The sequence below is a fragment of the Podarcis tiliguerta genome, assembly GCF_965153285.1.
Source record: "Podarcis tiliguerta genome assembly, chromosome: 3".
In the NCBI taxonomy this organism is placed as follows: Eukaryota; Metazoa; Chordata; class Lepidosauria; order Squamata; family Lacertidae; genus Podarcis; species Podarcis tiliguerta.
The window spans coordinates 31,577,693-31,599,079 of NC_139536.1; the positions used below are offsets into that span (position 1 = coordinate 31,577,693).

The window sequence follows — 21,387 nt, forward strand, 5'->3', positions numbered from 1 at the left end:
TTTTTGCAAGCAGGGTAATATTAAGCATACAAAGCAGAAGGAGTTTTGGAAATGGAAATGTTTTAGATTGGGCATTATTTCCCAAAATGTTCTGTGTTTATAAATAATCTAGTTCTGCATTTATTTCATGATATTTTATTTCAATAATGGAAGCCAAAACTAATAATCTTAACAGAAGCTTGAGTATACATTTCTTGAGAGTCTTACCTCAGCTCTTTTCAGCATCTCCCATTTATTTAATATTTTCATGGCAAATACCTTATCTGCGTTTTTCAATTTTACTACTGCAACCTGAAAAGATAAAATTAGTTTTTAATATATATCTCTACAGTATGTTCATAATACACCAATACATTTCCAGTGCAGTTCATTTTCATACAATCTTACTGCAAATAATGGTTGCATAACTTCAAATTTTACTGAAGAAATTTGTACCAACAGATGTTTAGATTTCACATATGCTGCAGTACCAAGTACAGTGCTACTTTGGGTTAAGTACTTAATTCATTCCGGAGGTCCGTTCTTAACCTGAAACTGTTCTTAACCTGAAGCACCACTTTAGCTAATGGGGCCTCCTGCTGCCGCTGCACCGCCGCTGCACGATTTCTGTTCTCATCCTGAAGCAAAGTTGTTAACCTGAAGCACTATCTCTGGGTTAGCGGAGTGTGTAACCTGAAGCGTATGTAACCTGAAGCGTATGTAACCCGAGGTACCACTGTACTTAATGACATAACCACAGACTGAGTATATTACGATTTTACTGTTTTAGGCCAGCAGATTCTATGAAGAAAATAAGAAAGCAACAGCTCAGAGGGAGCAGATCATGCAGTACAAAGCCCTAAAAGAAACATTATGCCAAATATGATAAACTCTGGTGCTAAAATGTGCCCCTTCAGACTTGAAATGCAAGATGGACAGATTTTTTAATGCTCCATTGCATACAAAGTTCCCTATATGTAAGAAGATTAGCATATCTGAGGTAGGCTGAAAGACATTAAACCCTATCTCTAATTTTTATTTATTAATTACATTTATTAGATACCCAACAGCTATCACTCTCGAGGCATCATACAAAGTGGAAGAGGGATTAAAACAACAGCAATTGTGATACAGGATCCAACAATTACGAAAAATAGCAGCAACAGATTTAAAACGCAAGAAAAGTAAAAACCTATTTAAAAACTACAGAAACAGACGAATGATAACAGGAAATTTTAAAAGCAGCAGATTTTTGCCTGCCTGGGGAGTGTATTTCATAGACACAGAAGCATCACTGAGATAATTTACTACATTAAGAAGTGACCTCTTCCCACCTGCATAATGAAACAGGATATGTAATTCTATTGTCTCAGTTATCATCTCAATCTGCATAATAAAAAAGAAAGACCTTCAGTACGTTACCTGGGTAACCACTGCATCATGGCTCCTTCTTGTGCCATTGGGGTGATAGCAGAAGCCCAGGGGCCTGTGAGAGGAGTCCATGCTGTGGCTGGTTCCTATGCCAACACTGCTCCAGTTTCTAGAACAAGTCACAGCATGGACCCCTCCCATATATAGCCAGAGGTTTCTGATGTGACCTTCATGGTGTGAGAAACCACCACACTGAAGCAGTTCCCAGGCCATGAATGCAAGGCTGGTTCTAAATAGGTTTCCCTAACCCACAAGACGGGACCCCGTGAACACCAAATTCCTGATTCTATAACACTTACTTTTATGCTATATCTGTTTTTATGATACCTTTTAAGGTTTGATGCTGCTTAAAGTTTTTTAAATTTTAAGTTATTCAGAAAAGCTGTTAAATAAATAAATAAATAAATAAATTGAATTCTATTAAACTTGTAGAAAACATAAAACGAGAACTCAAAAGTCTAATCACAGCTTGTCACATAGCAGTAGGAGTACGCCACACCCAAAATGAAAATACTCACTGATGAATGCATTTTAAATAGTCACATTCCATACTGCCATCACTCGGAAAGGAAATTCCCAATCAATTAAAAAAATATTAACAATTATTTTTGTTTCTACCTGTTCACACATTGGTACTCTGTGACAAAGATTTGTATCTGATTTTTCCCTTTGGGCTATCGACAAAAATAAAATAAGGTTGAACCTTGCCCTCTTGTCTATCTATCCATTCTTGGTGTGAGCCAATGAATCTGTGGGACAAATGCTGCAGCAGATGACAGCTTGATGAAAGTCTCTTTCATGAGCCCAAGCAAAGTCTCAAGCTAATACACCGTGCTAAATTCTTATAAAAGTATAAAGCAGGAAACATGAAAACTTGGATGGAATAGTTATTAGTTCCCAGAATTGCTATGGTATAATAATCAAGTCTGACCTCTTCCACAATCCTACACTTGTAAAAATAAAATAGAACCCAGGAATATATGAAAATGAAGGGACAGAAGAAAATGTTTAATTTAAACTTTGTTTTGAAAATGTTTGTGCCTACCACTAGTAATAGTTAAATGTACTTCTCATATAGTATAGCTGGTACAGATTTTCCCTTCATTTTCATATATTCCTGGGTTCTATTTTATTTTTACAAGTGTAGGATTGTGGAATTGTGTAGGATTGTGATTATTATACCATAGCAATTTTCTTAAGTGTTTTACTGATCAGAACTAAAGTGTTCTTATCTAAAAATCTAAAAACTTCTCTAGAAGTCATCATAGCACTTTATTAGGGCACAGTTAAGGTGAAAGTAATCCTCAGAAGAAGATTATTTTCTTTTCATAGTTTATGTTATGGCACAGTTAAAAGTAATGTTGGTTGTACATGAATTTTCCCCGTTTACTGTTTTGTGTACATATACAAAACATAGAGATGGACACATCAGTTAATTTTCATACCACTTTGTATGTGTTCACAAATTCTGGAGTAATCTGCTAAAAACAATCACATTTAAACACATATTTTATATCAATGTATGTGATAAAATGTATGTTACATTGTGAAAGGCCTGCTGGACTAGCTAAACTGACAACAGGTCCTGAAAGCTTTCTTAACTTAAGCCATTCTGGAAGCAATACTAAACTGACACTCTCAGGCTGCATGAAATTTGGTTCAGAATTACCGGTAACAATGAATTTGACTTAGGAAGCAGGAGCTGGCTATGGTACTGTGCGCTCTTCCCCTAACTTCTCTCCTCACTACGTGATCCTGCCAACTAACCAGAGATCACTCTTAATCCAGCATTTGAACTCAGAATGTGAAACTGGTTTTAAATCCTGTTTAAAAAAATTAACAACGGTGAACTTATTTCCACCTCTTCCTTCCTTTGTAAATTCATTAACTGGCTAACCTACCTCTTATTTTACTCCCAAACTGGGAGGCACAAGAGGACTGTGGAAATTTGCAAGCTTTCTGGTCTGGCCAGGCAATGGTCCAATCCATACCTTCCTCTTATTTTCTCTCAAAAGTATGGAGCAACGTCTGGCAAGCAGACAAGGCAGATTCTAACTTAGCAAAATCCTTGGTGAAATCCAAGGTTCAAATTAAAGTTCTTTATACATGAGATTCAAGATAAAGCAAGCAAGAAAAACAGGAGGTTGTTTTAAAATGAAAATAAACAGCATCTTATAACTAGCTCTTATACTTGAAACAGATACTAAAGTTAGTTTTAATAAGTTACATATGAACTGTAAGATACTTCAACACGCCAATCACAAGCAAGCAGGCAAAGCTTCCCCAAGTAAAACAAAGAAAAGGGTATTTCTGAAAATGATCTACAGTAGTTTTATTTTGTGTTCTAGGGGGCCAATGACAAAAAAGAGGGAAGCAAGTGATCAATCAGACAGGGTGCAATTCTTTTCAGGTTTCACTAGTGATGCGAGATTTCCAGAAAATTTAAATTGGAACATTTTCAGTTTGCATCAGAAAATTGTCTTATTGCTTAGAGAACAGCCAATTTTGCATGTTTCTTTTACTTATGCAAGGGGCACGGGTGGCGCTGTGGGTTAAACCACAGAGCCTAGGACTTGCCCATCAGAAGGTTGGCAGTTCGAATCCCTGCGAAAGGGTGAGCTCCCGTTGCTCGGTCCCTGCTCCTGCCAACCTAGCAGTTTGAAAGCACGTCAAAGTGCAAGTAGATAAATAGGTACCGCCCCAGCGGGAAGGTAAACGGTGTTTCCGTGCGCTGCTCTGGTTCTCCAGAAGCGGCTTAGTCATGCTGGCCACATGACCCGGAAGCTGTATGCTGGCTCCCTCGTCCAATAAAGCAAGATGAGCACCGCAACCCCAGAGTCGGTCACAACTGGACCTAATGGTCAGGGGTCCCTTTACCTTTCCCTTTACTTATGCATTTAGTGAACAAAGCTAAAAACTTTGAAACTATCAAGCTTGCCTAATAATTATTTGCATCAATTCATTATTAGTAATGAATTTACGAAAAGGAAAGATTTCTGTGGAAAAATAAAAGCACTGGAATGTTTTCTCCTTTCTTCGTGAAGACATTTTTATTGTAATTTTAACAGTTTTTTATTTCAACAGTGCTGTGGCTTTATGGGAACCTAAAAGGCAACAGGCAAATGGCAACATGGGTAAACAAAGAAAGAAAACAAGCAGAAATGAGAATGACAATGGAAAAGCAATTCAAAATAGTCTGACTTAAATCCAAATTTATAGTGCAAGGATAAAACTCTTCTTGTTCTAAAAGTGGTTTAAAGGGAGAATGTCCTAATATGTCAGAATGGACTGATTTAAATCACCAAAAATAATAATTAAATATTTAGACTTAATCAAGTTTTTCTGCATTTTCAGAACAAAAGTACATACCAATTGGTTGCTACAACAATTAAAAAGCATACTGATATGCAACTAAATAAAGCATTAGAACCACAATCCAAAATGTCTGGTTATGCAACCCACATGCCTTTTACATTACACACAATCTGCTTATAGACAAAGGAGGACAAGTGGGAAATTAATAAACTTCTGTTTGCCTCTATGTACATTTACCATGATAATTGCTAAGATCACGTACTTAGAAACAAGGAACACAATACAGTATGAGATAAGGGAGCTGGATTGTTGGCTAAAGACCCATAACTTTCCAGAAACAAGAGTAGTAGTTATTGGACAAAAATTCTAATTTTTTTCTTGTGCAGGATTTAATTAAATGTGCCTGCTAAGATGGTTACAAATTGGAGTTTTTCAGGAAAATAGAGAATATAAATTTCAAGTACATAAAATCTAGTGGGATCCAATGGGCAGAATTATTTTCATTGCAGGTGCTATGGGAACATATTCTTATGCTCACTTCTCCCAACACAAATCGATTCTCATTTCTGGCCAAAATTCTTGGAAAGCTAAAGAAATCTGCTGAGGGATCAATCATATTGGCTAGGATCCTCCGCCTCTCCCTTCTATCAATCTACTCTCAAGTGCTGGCAGAAGATTTTAAATAATTATACTTTAAAGGGTAAGGTAAAAAAGGTAAAGGTACCCTGCCCGTACGGGCCAGTCTTGACAGACTCTAGGGTTGTGCGCCCATCTCACTTAAGAGGCCGGGGGCCAGCGCTGTCCAGAGACACTTCCGGGTCACGTGGCCAGCGTGACAAAGCTGCTCTGGTGAGCAAGAGCCGCACACGGAAACGCCGTTTACCTTCCCACTAGTAAGCGGTCCCTATTTATCTACTTGCACCCAGGAGTGCTTTCGAACTGCTAGGTTGGCAGGCGCTGGAACAGAACAACGGAAGCGCACCCCGCTGCGGGGATTCGAACCGCCGACCTTTTGATCGGCAAGCCCTAGGCACTGAGGCTTTTACCCACAGCGCCACCCGCGTCCCTAAAGGGTAAGAGATCACTTTAAATTCTATACACAAAATCAGATGAGGGGGTGGGGATTGCCCAATACTGACTTGTATTATGAAGCATTCCAATTCCGCCAACTTTGTTTCATGATTTTAAAATCTTGTAAACATCGGACCACACTGTAGAAGGTATTGCTGAACCAAGGTCCACACCTTTTTGGAATGAGAACATGGCAGTACTATGAAAAATCGCTTTATTCTCAACACCTTTCAAACATGGAAGTGTCTCCCATCTGCTCCTCATTATTTCAAGCTTAGAGAATTTTATAAGAATAATATACCGGTCGCCCAGGAACAGCTCTGGGTGGACCTGAGATGCTTGGGTCTGGGCCTCACAAGGTTTGAGGCCATTTTGCTAATACAGTAGAGGGCAATCTGGGAAAGGACTGTTGGCTAATATATATAGGGCACTGACAGACACTACTGACGGGCCCCTAACAGAATTGAAAAGTACATGGGAAAAGGAGCTTGGAAACAAGACTGAGGACACACACACACACACACACACTTCACAACCTTCAAAAGCTCTCTAACCAGCAGTTAAACAGCAAAGAGAAACAAAATCAAAGTGACAATTACACTATTTCATCCCTTCTCTGCAAAAGTCTGGTCACTGATTTATTAAATCTGAAAATTTAATATTTTTAAGTGTATTTTTCCTCCATGAACAGCCTGCTAAAAATGCTTGGTATGTGCTGATATAAACATTTTGGTTTTAGTCTGAAAGGAGAAAGAAGCCAAAATCCTTCTTCCAACTGTTTTCCATATTTCCCACAAACAGTCATGCTTCCTGGCTTGCTGTCAAACTCTTTCTGCCTCTTCACAAGGTTTGGTCTCTCATGTACTTGTACATCAACACATTGCCGTTCCTTCTTCAATTATTTTAATGGATGCAGCTATCTGGATAAAAAAAAAATTGCTAACAGATTCCTACTGCTTTTTGGATAAGCAATAGTTTAAAAAGAAACACACTGGAGGTAGTAGGAATGTTAGTCATTTTGTGCTCATTTGGCTTTTAAGGGCAGCACACATATGAATTTCATAAAATCAAAGAATTGCAGAGTTGGAAGGGACCCAGAGGGTCATCTAGTCCAACATTCAGATTCGCATAAATAATCCATGTCTTGGAATAAAGTGACACTGAGATGAAACAGCCACACCCAATTCTTCATTCTAAATTAAGAAAAGCCTGGACTCCTTGTAGTATACCCCAGGGATTTCCCCTGTAAACTATCCCAAGTTATGCAGACTGAAGGTCTGATACCAAGGAACTGTAATTAACTCCTCTCGTCTTGCAGTCTCTTGCTCCAGCAAGAAGCCTTTGCAAAGCAGAGGGATTTCGTGTAAACCACCATCTCATCGCTCAATGACACCCCTTCTCCTCTCCACCCTGTCCCACATCTGCAAGAAGATCTTAATTTGGTCTGGAAGACTACAGTACTTGAAAAGCCTGTATTGGCTTAAGGCTCCCTATACTACACAGAGCTCAGGATCATGCTGCCTAAGGGTTAGAAATTATCAGCAGATATAATACTTTCCTGTGAAATGTTGCTATTCTCTTTAGCTCCCCTAAAAATTACACACTTTCCAAAAAGGAATATTAGAGTTCAATTTTGCAATAGACTAAATTTCAGTGACAACTGCAATTATCCGGAATAATTGGTTAAACCTTGTCCAAACCCTTCAGAGTATAGAGACAGAAAATTTCATCCAGAAGCAGGCATGCTCAGTCTGGTTCATTTACTTTATGACGGAGATGTTATCTGTACTAACAAGTCCAACACATGTACACAAAAGGGAAGTTAGGGTTCAAACAAATGCCACATCTCACTGAAACACATCACAAATTTTATATTTTGTGAAGTGCTTCTTTTGTCTGCCCTGACTCTACTTCCAATCCAGCTCTAAAAAAATGAGAAAGGACAAAACCTTTCTCTCTACGTATTCTCTCCATCTAATGTTTCTGTAAACTTCTATTATGTATTATTTCTAAGACAAACAAAAAAAAGCCCCCCAAACATTGCATCATAAGGAGGGTGTTCCAACTTCATGAAGGTTTTGTTTGTCCTTTCTGTACCTTTTCCTGCTCAAGGATATTCTTTTTGAGATGAGGCAACCAGAATTGTACACAGCATTTTCAACACAGCCATACCATATACATCTTTTAGGGTACTTGTTAGCCCCACTCCCCCTTTCTTAAGCCCAAACATGGGATTTTCGTTGTTCACAGATGCTGCACACTGAGTTGACATTTTAATGGATCTATTAATCATTACCATACTGAAATTTTAGTGTTGTATGGGTACTACCAAACCAGTGAAACACCAGCTCAGACTGAGCCTGCTCCCCTAAAAGGAAGTGGCAGTAGTGCCAAAGAACTTGCTAGCAGCAACAGCAGAAGTACCAGTTGCCACAGGAACCCAGGCCAGCAGCGCTGTACCAACCAAGTTGCAGGGAGCCAAACAAAGTGCCATTGCAATGGGAATGGCGTAGTGTCCGAGTCCAGAACAAAATGATGCTTCATGGGAGCATGTACAGCTTTCACTGACCTACTTCTAGCAAAGAGACCAATGTTAGCCTCAAGAGACAAAGACTGAATTGGGAACACCGCCCCCCCCCCCCAAACATAGAAGGCAGGAGGAGGGTGCTGGCAGAAATCATGCAGAGAATGAGCAGGAAGCTGAAGAAACAAGAACAAGGACTTAGCCACCCTGGGTAACCTACTCAGTCTGCCTCATGTGTCATCCACAAACATGGGAACCTCACAGTTCACACCTACTTCCAGATGATTTCTGCAGGTAGCATCAGTGTTAATCTAGAACAGGGTGATCCAACCCATGGCTCACAAGCCACCTGAGGCCCATGAGGCTTTTTTTGGCAGCCCTTGGCAAGAAAACAACACATTAAAACCTTAAAAAATTGTGGTTTTCTCATGCGTTGTTAACAAAAGCACATACATCTGTTTGTGTACTAAATTTGTTTAATAATTAAATATATTGAATCTATTGTGTGTTTTATGTATTTAATTAAGTATATAAATTGTGTATATTAAGTATATTGCAAACGCTTTAATTAATGATATGTAAATTTAATTCAGTGTGTGGCCTGCGGGTTCTGTGATGAAGTACTCTTGCAACCCACTTGGTATGAAAAGTTGGACTGCCATGATCTAGAACCCGGGAGAACCTACTGCTTACTTACATCCATTGCAAGAACTCTCTTTTTACACCTATCCCACTAAACAGACTTAAGAAACCGCAAAGCAAAGGTCTTTCCAGATCATTCTTCCTTCCAATACTGTGACCATATAGTGATAGCTTTAGAAAGATTGTACAAAATGTTCAGCCCACAAATCCTTAAATATGCAAAGCAAAGCAAATAAATAAACAAACAAAGTGACATTAGTAATGAGGTCCTAATGCCCCTACAAAAATAAGTGCAGAAAACCAACAAACTGTGGAATGAATTGAATTCAAGTGCCCAACAGTGCATACAATGCATTTCCACATCAAAAAAGCTTAGAAGTATATCCTGTGATTTAGTTGTACATATGATTCTTCCATAGGCCCATTCAACATCTAAATAACTCTTACCTCCCCAAAGGCTCCTCGGCCAATCACCTTCAAGATTTCAAAGTCTTCTTTATGTAGTCGCATCTGTTTCACTTTAGACGTGAAAGGCTTGGCTGGAACAAAGGAAAATATCAATCATTTTAGGCAGAGTAACAATATTAATATATTAAAAACCTGTACACGACTAACATTTAAGAATGAGTGGTATAACCTATTATCTACCAAAAACTAATCAAAATTATCAGGATTTGACAACATGTTCACAGTAGACATCATTCTAAATACATACAGCAAGTATTTGAAATACCTCCATGGTATTTACATATTACCGTCTGCAGAAATTTTTGAAGTTAAAATCTTATTGAGCTTTTTTTTTGGGCAGGGGGGAACTAAGTTGTTGAGCCCCCCCCCCCATTTTTTTGGCCAAAGTTGCTGAGTTTTTTTGCAAAATCACAAATAAATTAGATGTTTTTGAGCTATTTATTAGTAAAATAAGCAAAAACGATGCTGCCCGACATCAGTTGCCATATGTTCCCGGACATTTAGCTGATTTCTGGCTGGATTCTGCTTTCGAATGTGGTATTCCAGCTGTGCCCAGGAAATTCTGGACATATGGCACCCTTAAGCTAGAAGGTTGTTCATCTATCCAGATCAAAATGGGAGCAAACTACAGTTATTTAAAGTTTAAAATTAAATAAATAGGATTGGGAAATACTATCATGAATTTCCATATTGTAGCTATTCGATACCTTAAAGAGCTACGCAAAAGAATAGACTCTGGAAAAGAACTGTGGTTTGTCATGTGGAGATTGCGGAAAACTTCACCTGTCAATTTTTTCTCTTTTTTCTGGCTCTCATTTCCTCTGGTCATTCTACAGAACTCACAAAACACAAAGGCTGAGAAAACAGAACTGACAGTCAAAACCAAATGGACAGTCTGTGATACATTGTCATGAGATAGAAGAGGTAACTCGTTATAAACACATTTCAGCTATAACCTAAGAGGAGTCCAATTGGAGGGTTATGGGCAGAGCCCTTCATATTAGTTGTCCACTGAACTCAAAATTTCCCCACCAGCTCACAGCCATTTGAACACTAGAGGAAAGAGCCATAGCTCAGTGGTGGTGTATCTGCTTTGCATACAAAGAGTCCCAGGCTCAATCCCTGCCATCTCCAGGTCGGGCTGGGAATGTCCCCCACATGGAAGCCACTGCCTATCAGTGGAAGCAATACTGAGCTAGATAGACTAGTTGCCTGATTCAGTATGAGACAGCTTCCTGATTTCGAGAACCCAGAAATGCTCCTGCAAGTTATCCTTGTGCCAAGGTTTTATTAAGCACCTGAGCAATTTAAGCACCTTGTGGGCTGTGGTAGAGCCATCTGCTTTGCATGTGAAAGGTTCCATCTTCAGTGTCCGCATATAGGTTTGGAATAGGCTCATATGTGAAACCTTTGAGAGTTGCTGCCATTGTTGATACTACTGGCCTACAGGGGCTCATAGTCTAAGTGTAAGGCAGCTTCCTACATTCTTAAGAAACAGGGTGTAAGAAAAAGTATACTTTCAAGGAAAATGTACATATCAAAAATATAGGAGTCAATCTGAATTTATGATGCAAGTTTCTTAATTTTGATATTTTAGACTACTCCTCTAACCCACTGATCTCTTTGTGTCTCTCTGATGCCTATTACCCTTCCCTCTCTTTATTTGATATTAGATTCCTCATGTCTCTACTTCTCCTTAGATTTAACCAAGTAATTGACAATCTAATCTACATACTGCTTGTATAATGTTTCTTTTGGGTTTTTTTAACTGCAACTTTTTTTCCATTCTAAACTTTGGTTTGTTGTTTGGCTATTAATTCCCCCTTATATGAATGGTGCACCATGACTCTTAGCTAAAGATCTCAAACACGTGCTGGTGGAGTGTACATTCATGTGTATGTGCAGGCGAGGTCATGCATTAATAAGAAGCTGTCGTGGGAATACTTGAAAAATAAGCACTGGTAAAAGTAGTTGGGGGGGGGAGTAACTTCTAAAATATGCCTGTGCTACATCTGATGATTTATGATATCACTACATCTTTAATAATGTTTAGAATACTTTTCATGACTAAGAAAATAGTTAAGGAACTATGTGACCATAGGGTTCCATAAAGACAGATAGTGCAAGAATAATTAATTCCCTGGGCCATTTATTTTTGAACAGCTCTAACTTGAGAGGTCAATTTGCTGTATCATCAACATCATCATAATTTCTCTGTATGTAAACATCTGCAGTCTTTGCAGCAGCAAAATCGTTAAGAAAAAAACTCAGTGGCCAAACTATGAAGATGTTCTCTCACAGCAGTTTCATTGCTTGGTCAGCGAAGAGGTCTGAGCAAGCAGCTACTGCTTACTGGATAAGAACATAAGAAAAATTCTGCTGGGTCAGACCAAGGATCAACCTAGCACATCATCACATTTCTAATATTAACTATGCAGATACTTTTAAGACTCCCACAAGCAGATCGTGAAAGCAACAGTCCTTGTCATTTTGCTTCCTTTATCACCACTGAACATAAACAAAGCTTCTATCATGTCACCTCTCGCTCACCTTTTCTTTGAATCAAAAAGCCCAAATGCAACCTTTCGTTACATTGGCAAACTGGAATCTTGTGCAGATGAAACAAGCAGAAGAGCACAACATTGACCTCTAATGAAATTTGCTGCCCTGCCACAAAAGAGTTCCAATCATTGCCTACCCAGTTTAAAATTAAACTAGGAGCATTTCTAAAGTGAATCTACTTCCTAATATAAGGATATTTAACCAAATCCTGTGGACTAACACATTAACTTTTCAATCAAAATGAGTGTTGTACAGGCTACTACAGAGGATGTTGACATGGGACTCCATCTTATCAAGTTCACAAACATTACTGCCTCCCACAAAACCAGCAGGACTTAGAATTCTGGCTCTCCGTGACTGATTCTGGAAGAAGATCAGAAGGGCAGTGCTATAGGGCTTACTGGCTCTGGAAATATGATGTGGGAGGATCAGAACTAGGGGAAACAGAGCAGACAAGCAGGGATCAGGTAAACATAGAATTCGGACTGAACATTCTTAGTGCATACAGCAGGCTTAGCTTACAGAAGGGATAGAACAGAAAAAAATTCCACAAACGCAGAGACCGAGAACCACAAGATGAGATGCAATTAAGAAAAACTCCTGTGATGTGCTGTTGACCAGCCTGTCAGAAATCTCTTTCTACTTAAGAGGGGGCAGGACTATAGTTCAATGTTCCAGCACGTGCTTTGCAGGCAGATGTGCACAGGTTCCATTCCTGACATCTTGAAAATGATCGGATAGAAGGTGTCAGAGAAGACATCCACGTAAAGCCTCAAAGAGTTGCTGGCAGTTAGAGTAGACTAGACAGAAAAATGATCTGACCTTTTAAGGTAGATTCCTGTGTTCCTTTTACAGGGCAGAGAGAGTCAAGAATAGCCAGATGAGTCCAGTTTGTGTTTAACTGTCAGTCAAAAACATAGGAAGGAGGACTGGTTTCTGTCATATAGTGGAACATACATCAAACCCATTCATGACTGCGCTCTGGACAAAACACACTGAAAAGTGTGCCTTGCAAAAAGTAATTCACAGTGGGAAAGTGGCCAAATAAAAATGGCCCTCAGGCTCTTCTGATTTGGACTCTGAAGCCAACACAGCAAGGCATGATGCTGTTACACAGGAAATCTACAAAATACTGGTGCAGTGCAGATGGATGATGGCAGCAATGTGCAAGATGAATTTCGCTGTGCAACCCTTCCTTCTTAATATAGGCATAGAAAAAGTGCAGAGAATGAAGGGAAGGATAGACACACATATACTATAACAGAATACAGACTCCAAAAACGGTCAAAACAACAGCTGGGGGGAGAGGGGGGAGTGATACAGAAATTTGGTTTGCAAGTCTGAGCTATCAAAGCCAAAACAGGGAAGAAAAACAAAAGATGGAATGAAGAAGAGGGAATCAACCCTTCACACACAAGCACACATATATTCTAAAGGCACTTAAAAAAAGAAGACTGCAACTGCCTGCCAATTTTCTGTCTAGCAGATGAGGGAAAACCCTATAGTCTGCAGGAATGGCAGCTGGGTAACAGAATGTTATTTACACCAAGGTTAAAAAAGAAAGAAAAAGCCACAAACATCTCTCTCAGTTTTAACAGTTATTACTCTGTTTTCACTCTTTAGAATCATTCTTCACATACTTTTCCTGACAAACAGAAAAGTGCCAACATCTGGAAGTAAAGCTGAAAAAGATCTGGCATTTCCTGAAAATATAAAGTACACCCACAGGTTCCTGCCCTTTAATAGTATAGTTACGAAAATAATATTTTTACTCCTAATCATGCACAAAAATGTAACACATTTCTAGCTAGGTCAACTGGAGATCACCCAAACATCATTGGCTACACCCTATTCCACCCTAGGATGGATAATTTAAATTTTTTGTTAAACAATCAGTTTTTAAAAATTTAAAATTGAGTTATTTAATTTAAAGCAGATTTTTTCCAAAAAATAAATGAAATAAAATAAAATTGTAAAGACTACATTTCTGGCCTAACCTCATGTAGCTTGTATTTAAGATACTCATATCCTGCTTCAATCCTGCTTATGGGGACGCGGGTGGCGCTGTGGGTAAAACCTCAGCGCCTAGGACTTGCTGATCGTCAGGTCGGTGGTTTGAATCCCCGCGGCGGGGTGCGCTCCCGTTGCTCGGTCCCAGCGCCTGCCAACCTAGCAGTTCGAAAGCATCCCCGGGTGCAAGTAGATAAATAGGGACCGCTTACTAGCGGGAAGGTAAACGGTGTTTCCGTGTGCTGCGCTGGCTCGCCAGATGCAGCTTGTCACGCTGGCCACGTGACCTGGAAGTGTCTTCGGACAGCGCTGGCCCCCGGCCTCTTAAGTGAGATGGGCGCACAACCCTAGAGTCGGACATGACTGGCCCGTACGGGCAGGGGTACCTTTACCTTTACCTTTACCCTGCTTCAAAGTCCCGATAGTCTCTCAGAGTGGTTTACAAAAAGGTTATTCCAAGAAAAACCACATTCAAACCTGGTATCAGAAACAGAAATAATGTGGTGACCAATGGTACAATTGCTCAGGTGACATTTCCTACCCTCATCCTTCTGCCATCACCTTACTAGGCACTGAAGCTCACTGATGATCTATGAGGCGAGGGAGTGGGGTTGAGAACTTTTATCTCATTCCACCCATGACAAAAGCAATCCTTCCCTTGCTGGCAGTTACCAGGCAACAGCCCCCATGGATATGAGACAGAGCAATTTGCTCTTACTCAGCCTGTAATGGAATAAAGTCTTCTTTTGCTGACAGCAATTTTAAAAGATGGACCATTCATTCATCATACTGGGGTCTCCGGATCCAGTCTTTAACTATGTTGCGAGATTCAGGTAGGTAGCCATGTTGGTCTGACACAGTCGAAATAAAAATAAATAAATAAATAAATAAATAAATAATAGCCTAAAGGTAAAGGGACCCCTGACCATTAGGTCCAGTTGTGACCGACTCTGGGGTTGCGGCACTCATCTCACTTTATTGGCCAAGGAAGCCGGCATACAGCTTCTGGGTCATGTGGCCAGCATGACTAAGCCGCTTCTGGCGAACCAGAGCAGCGCATGGAAACGCCATCTTAAAAAGGTAAAGGGACCCCTGACAGTTAAGTCCAGTCGCGAACGACTCTGGGTTTGCAGCGCTCATCTTGCTTTACTGGCCAAGGGAGCCAGTGTTTGTCCACAGACAGTTTTTCCGGGTCATGTGGCCAGAAAGACTAAGCAGCTTCTGGCGAAACCAGAGCAGCGCACGGAAACGCTGTTTACCTTCCCGCCAGAGTGGTACCTATTTATCTACTTGCACTTTGACGTGCTTTCGAACTGCTAGGTTGGCAGGAGCAAGGACCGAGCAATGGGAGCTCACCCGTCGCGGGGATTAGAACTGCAGACCTTCCAATCGGCAAGCCCTAGGTTCAGTGGTTTAGACCACAGCGCCAACCACGAAAGCTCATACCTAGAACAAACTTAGTTGGTCTCTAAGGTGCTACTAAACTATTTTTAAATTTTTATTTTTTTAAAAAAAAATTACCTACGTATGTTGGTTTGACAGAAAATTAACTTTTAATTTATTTTATATGCACCATTACATTCACAACCTCTCCCCCTCCCCATCACTTTGATTTAAGTCAATACATCCTGCTCCACTCTTGACCCCAATAAGCAACACATTTAAGGTCAGAATGAGAAATCAGATTATGTTATCTGTGAGCGATAAACTACCAGCGTAAAGGACACCAAGCAAATTGCTACTGTACAACAAACAATATGCAGTGCAATCCTATGTATACTCAGAAACAGTCTCAGTTAAATGAAACTTCCAGGTAAGCGTGAAGTAACTGCAGCTTTAGGATTGTATCCAATAGTCCACATGCTTAGTTCCACTGGTGCAATGGGACTTCTGTTTCCTCATGTCCCCCTGCATGTTTCCTAAATCGCTCCAGAGGGTTCCCCAATCCTCTGGAGCTGATTTTGAGAGTGCAAATGAGGCTGGAGGAGATGGGAGAGAAAGAGAAAGTTCCTTCGTGCATACAGAGGTCTGTTGCACCAGCAGAACGGCAGCACTGGATGCCACCATGAAAATCCCAGTTTCCTCCAAGGACCCCAAGACTGTCATTTAGCTACCAAAAGTCTTAGGACGCAGGTAACCTTAGATAGGAACTTGGTCAAGGCCACCTAACAAGTATCACAGCTGAACAAGGATTTGAACCAGATTCTCCCATATTGAAACAACAGTTTAATCGCCATGCCACACTGTCTGTGAGATATATCCAACAATGCTGAGGCTATTTCTGCTATAATAGGATCCTTTACTAAAAGAAGTAAAATAAAAGCCTTTACTACTTAAGAAACAGAACCTAAAATTAACTCACTTTTACATATTTAATTGAAAATAGTCAAATTCACTCTATCAGGGTGCACCGAATACATGCCATTATCTACCGATGGACAGCCTATTGCTTGGTGGTTGCTGAGATTTTTGCAAATAACACTGATTTGTTGGGCTGAACCAACAAATTACTTATGTTAATTAAATAAGAGTACACATCCAGAATCAGTTAACACAAATTTGTTGTGTCTTAATAATTAAGAGATCTGAGTATGCCACTCTTGCTTTGTAAATTTAAGGCACATGGTGGATCATGGGAATTCTATTTTTTAAAAGTAGTTCACTCAGGGCTGAATTCAGTCCACTCCTACACTATATCTAGACTCATTTCACATATGCTTAGTTTTTGAATATTTGGGTACAGTTAAATCTACCGTGCAATTAGGCTGGAAGCATATTTAAAATTCCTAAGCAACTGCAAAAAAAATTCTTCGGAACTATACAGGAACAAGCTGTTTGTTGCTTTAAATTAGTGATGAAAAGTAGCTGTGTAGTCTGAATTTCGTACAAGTCTCAATGGGTTGTGTGTCACAGAGAAGCAAAAGCAGCACTTCTTTAGAACCAACATACCATTTTAATGCTTTCCTAGAAAGATCTACAAAAGAATAACATCCAAACTCTTATTGGTATTGGGCTTCAGATCCACCCAGAAACAAGTTGATTTCTAATCTTCTGGTGTCCTCCAGTTCTTTGTGATTGGGCCATCTTCAGATGCCTCAAGAGGCCAGCTATGGAGGGTGAGGTGGCAAGTCACCACCTCATGGTTGTAGATTATGGTTGGGGAACCTGTAACCCTCCAAACTACCATGAGTCCCAGGTAGCATGACCAGCAGTTGGGGGTGATGGGAGCTGTTCAAAAAACATTAAGAGGGCCAGAAGTTTTCAACCCTACTTTATATTCTGGGAACTTTTCTCACGCCCAACCACAATTTACCCAAAAGTCGAGGGATTTTCCAATACATAGACACACAAACTCATGTTAGCGCAGGACAAGTATTATACGTAAAATAGGAGGTCAAGAGCTTTTTTCCAGGTAAATGAAGCTTGTATTCTGTACATATATACGTCTCATAGTGCAAAATCCTAAGAAGTCTACAACATGAGGGAGGGGGAGGACAGACAGACAGACAGACAGACATTGCATTTTCCAAAGATGGTACGGTATTTTCTTTGTCATCAACAGTTTCCATATACAGTCTGCCTTCTTATGAAACAGAATAGGCACCAGTTTATCCTGCCAATTATGCTCTTCTATGAAACAGTGTTTTATTATATTATATTTTTATATTAGGCTTTCATTTACTTTTATTCTTGTTTGATAAAATCTAGCACTAAAGCTACTGCAGAATATCCTATAGTTGCGGCTGCTTAGTGTAAAACGAGGTGGATCCACCCAACAGGATCAAGCACTGCTAATGCACACTTTCTCAAACTCCTTGAATCACACTGTCCTTCTATGCAGTCTGAATGCTCTAAAATTCTAAGCAGCATCTTCCTGCCAGGTCTGCAATGTTTTCGAGTCTTTGCAGCATTCAACAACCATTCATCTGAGAAAGCACATTCATCTTTCCCCCAGGACATTCATATTTTCTCCCAACCTATACACCATCTATATAGCTCTACCCTTTTGGCTGGGATATCTCTGGTTACTCACAACTCAAAAGAACTCTCGGTGCTTTGGAAATGTGTATCTGAGAAGACCAGCGTGTGTTTTTTTCTGGGGGTACTTAAGGGTACTCAGTACTACCCCCAAAAAATGTTAAAAGTGTGGCGCTTACTGTAAGAACTTTATGATCAGTACTAGCACCCTTTTTTCTACGAAAAAAAAAAGCACTCGAGAAGACAATTACCAAAAGGTCTATTTCTCCTCTGCCAAGTGATTTGCTACACCAGGAGACACAATGTATCATTCATTCCCCCCCCCCCCCCTAAATCAACCACTAGAGCAGGAAGAGGAAAGTAACTCATTGGCTTTCCTAGGAGAAATTAGTTATACTGTAGGCAGTTCCTAGACTGCAAAAGCTGAATACATGCAACATATCAGGAGTGCAGCCTAGAAATGTCACCCACATGTCATTCGCTAGCATGAGATAACAGGTTTTCTTGCTGTGGGATTACTTGCATGTATACAAGGCCTGCAAAAATACTTTCCTATAGTCTTTCATTGTTGAATACAATCACTCCTATTTTCAAACAAAGTAGCCCATGTTTTTAAATGTTACTAAATAAATGTAATTGCAATATTGTTCTTCTGAAAAGAAAACTAAAATCATCTTCTTCCTTTATAGTAAATAGACATATTAATGGAAGTCAAAATATATTTCTGGCACCAAGTTATGATTTTCTTATTTACTTTTGGTTGGTTGGGTTTTCTGAATGGTCTTTTAGCTTCTATTGTTTTATGATTATTGTGTTTTACTTTTATTCTTTTACTGTTGATCTGTTTAGATGAAGGGTGGCTTAGACATTTTTAAAATAAAGAAAGCTTCATTATGTTTGTTTGTGCTCACTCCGAGGTAAGTATGTATAGGATTCCCACCTTTACTGCAAGACTAATACTCTTACTGGTGGGACACGGGTTGTGCTGTGGGTAAAACCTCAGTGCCTAGGACTTGCCGATCGCATGGTCGGCGGTTCAAATCCCCGCAGCGGGGTGCGCTCCCGTCGTTCGGTCCCAGCGCCTGCCAAGCTAGCAGTTCGAAAGCACACCCAGGTGCAAGTAGATAAATAGGGACCGCTTACCAGCGGGAAGGTAAATGGCGTTCCGTGTGCTGCGCTGGCTCGCCAGATGCAGCTTGTCACGCTGGCCACGTGACCCAGAAGTGTCTGTGGACAGCGCAGGCTCCCGGCCTATAGAGTGAGATGAGCGCACAACCCTAGAGTCTGTCAAGACTGGCCCGTACGGGCAGGGGTACCTTTACCTTTAATACTCTTACTTAACTCAAAGGGACTTTTTCAATGATTAATGTGCAGGGATTAAGCATTTAAGTATTTCCTCCAACATTTTTACTTTTTCATAACCAAAAAGTATTCATCTTAGTTAAAAAAATAATTTTAATGATATATTCTGATCATAATTATTAGCTCTACACTAAGAACAGGAATAGTTTAACCTATATTACACAACTTAAATATTAATAAACATAAAATGAAATCCACATCTCATTATTTGAATTAATAATACCACTTTATGTCCACAGACTCTGAGGAGCCTCAAGGATTATGAAGTCTAAAACTGTGCAATGACTCTGTACACCTATGCGAACTCCCTATATTATACATGGCATTGCTTCTGAAGTAGTCTTGCAGAAAAGCTATCAAAGATGAAAAGCCAAGTGCTGAGGATTCATCAAGCTGCTCTTTACATCTGGTAGATTTGCAAAGCTTAATAGAGTTTAGTGCTCTTGCCTTCTTTCATGTGAATGTGCATGTGAGTATGCCTGATTTTCAGGAACCAAGAAGGGAATAGTAAAGCCCCATTTTACTCAAAGCACTCAACTCATAGATAGTACTACTCCTATTCCAACTCTGACTATTTTATTACCCACCCTTCACCCTAAGGTCTCAGGAGGGGTTACAACATTAAAACACAACATTAAAAGCAGTTTAAAACACCTTACAATCATAAAAAATAATAGGGTGAGTCATAAATGAATGGACAGAACTGAGAAAGACACTTCAATTTAGATAACCACACCCTTTCAGACTTATAGACTACCGGTACTTAATCTACTGAATATGTACTTAAGGCCTGAAAGAATTTGCAAAAATCATGGGTGCACAATGGAAACAAAGATATTGATGCTGAAGATCTGTGTGGTGAACTTACAGCAATAGCTTGAACACTTCCAAAGTCTATGCTACCATAAGGAGTACTTCTCTTCATACTACAGGAAAAACTCCTGGATAATGTGCCTAATGTTTCTATTGCTCTCTGGCAGAACTTTCCAAACTTCTCATGTTGGTGACACACTTTTTAGACATGCATAATTTCACGACACAGTAATTCAGTTTTACTAGCAAACTGGAGGTTAAACTAACCCCTTTCGAGGCCCGGAAGGAAAGTGGGGAGAGTTCACACAACACACCTACATACAGCAGCCAATACACTAATGTGTTGCAACACACAGTTGGGAAGCCCTGCTCTGAGGATTCTTCGCAAACTTCCACTGTCAGTGGCAAGTGGTGATCGTAATTTCTCAAACTTATAAAAACTTACATATGGTCATCCATGTTGTAAAGGAGACTAGTTGGCAAACTGACAGCTATATCCAATTGATATATGCCCAATCATCAGCAATTGACCTGAAGGAATTGGTTACAAAATGTGCCAAGGAAAAGACATGCAGAGATTTTGATTTTCCTGAAATTGAATCTTTTAAGAAACTTAAATTTTAACATCACAATTCACAAGATTATTCAAAATGATTTGTGTGCTAAAACATTTTTGTATTTGAGAAAGATAATCAAAGATTGTTGCATTACTTATTCTTGCAATTTAAAATAAATTTAGCAATTTCAAATTTTGTGCTTTTCATTTTTTCTACGACACTTGTTTTTTAAAAATAGCAATTGGTGAGGGGGTGCAAGTACAGAGGTGAATTTAGGGCAGCTTGGTTGGTTTCACCGCACTGGGTGCCAAGCTCAGGGGGTACCACAGGGCGTTGCAACTATGACATTGAGCAGAAAGGAAGGCAAGAGGCTTTTGGCGGGTGGGGTGGGGTATTAGCTTCACATAGGACACCACTGAAATTTTAAAGACAAAGTGCACCCCTGCAAGTAGTTAGCCTTGCACAAAATAGCCTGGCAGCAGCACAGTATACTATACTACTCTCCAAACTAACAAGTTATTTCATTGCTTCAGATAGAAATGGTATATTAAAATGATCTGAAGAAATATCAGAGATGGTGGGGAAGCAAAATATATGTTTTAAGCATAGGTTCCAATCTGTCCTCTTTCCAACATCTACAAACTTAACCCAAACTTTTATTTTATTTATTTGAAC

General features: G+C 39.7%; 1 protein-coding gene across 6 annotated transcripts in view; it reads right to left on the minus strand.

Annotated features, from left to right (window-relative positions):
- CDC42BPA (CDC42 binding protein kinase alpha) overlaps nt 1-21,387 on the minus strand; it is a 153,627-nt gene that overhangs the window by 107,054 nt on the left and 25,186 nt on the right. For all 6 annotated transcript variants that reach the window (XM_083434380.1, XM_083434379.1, XM_083434378.1 and 3 more), the window contains exons 2-3: nt 9,410-9,501; nt 208-291 (exon numbers count right to left, since the gene is read on the minus strand). In XM_083434380.1, the coding sequence (XP_083290506.1) occupies nt 208-291; nt 9,410-9,501 (176 nt within the window). The remainder of the gene's footprint in view (nt 1-207; nt 292-9,409; nt 9,502-21,387) is intronic.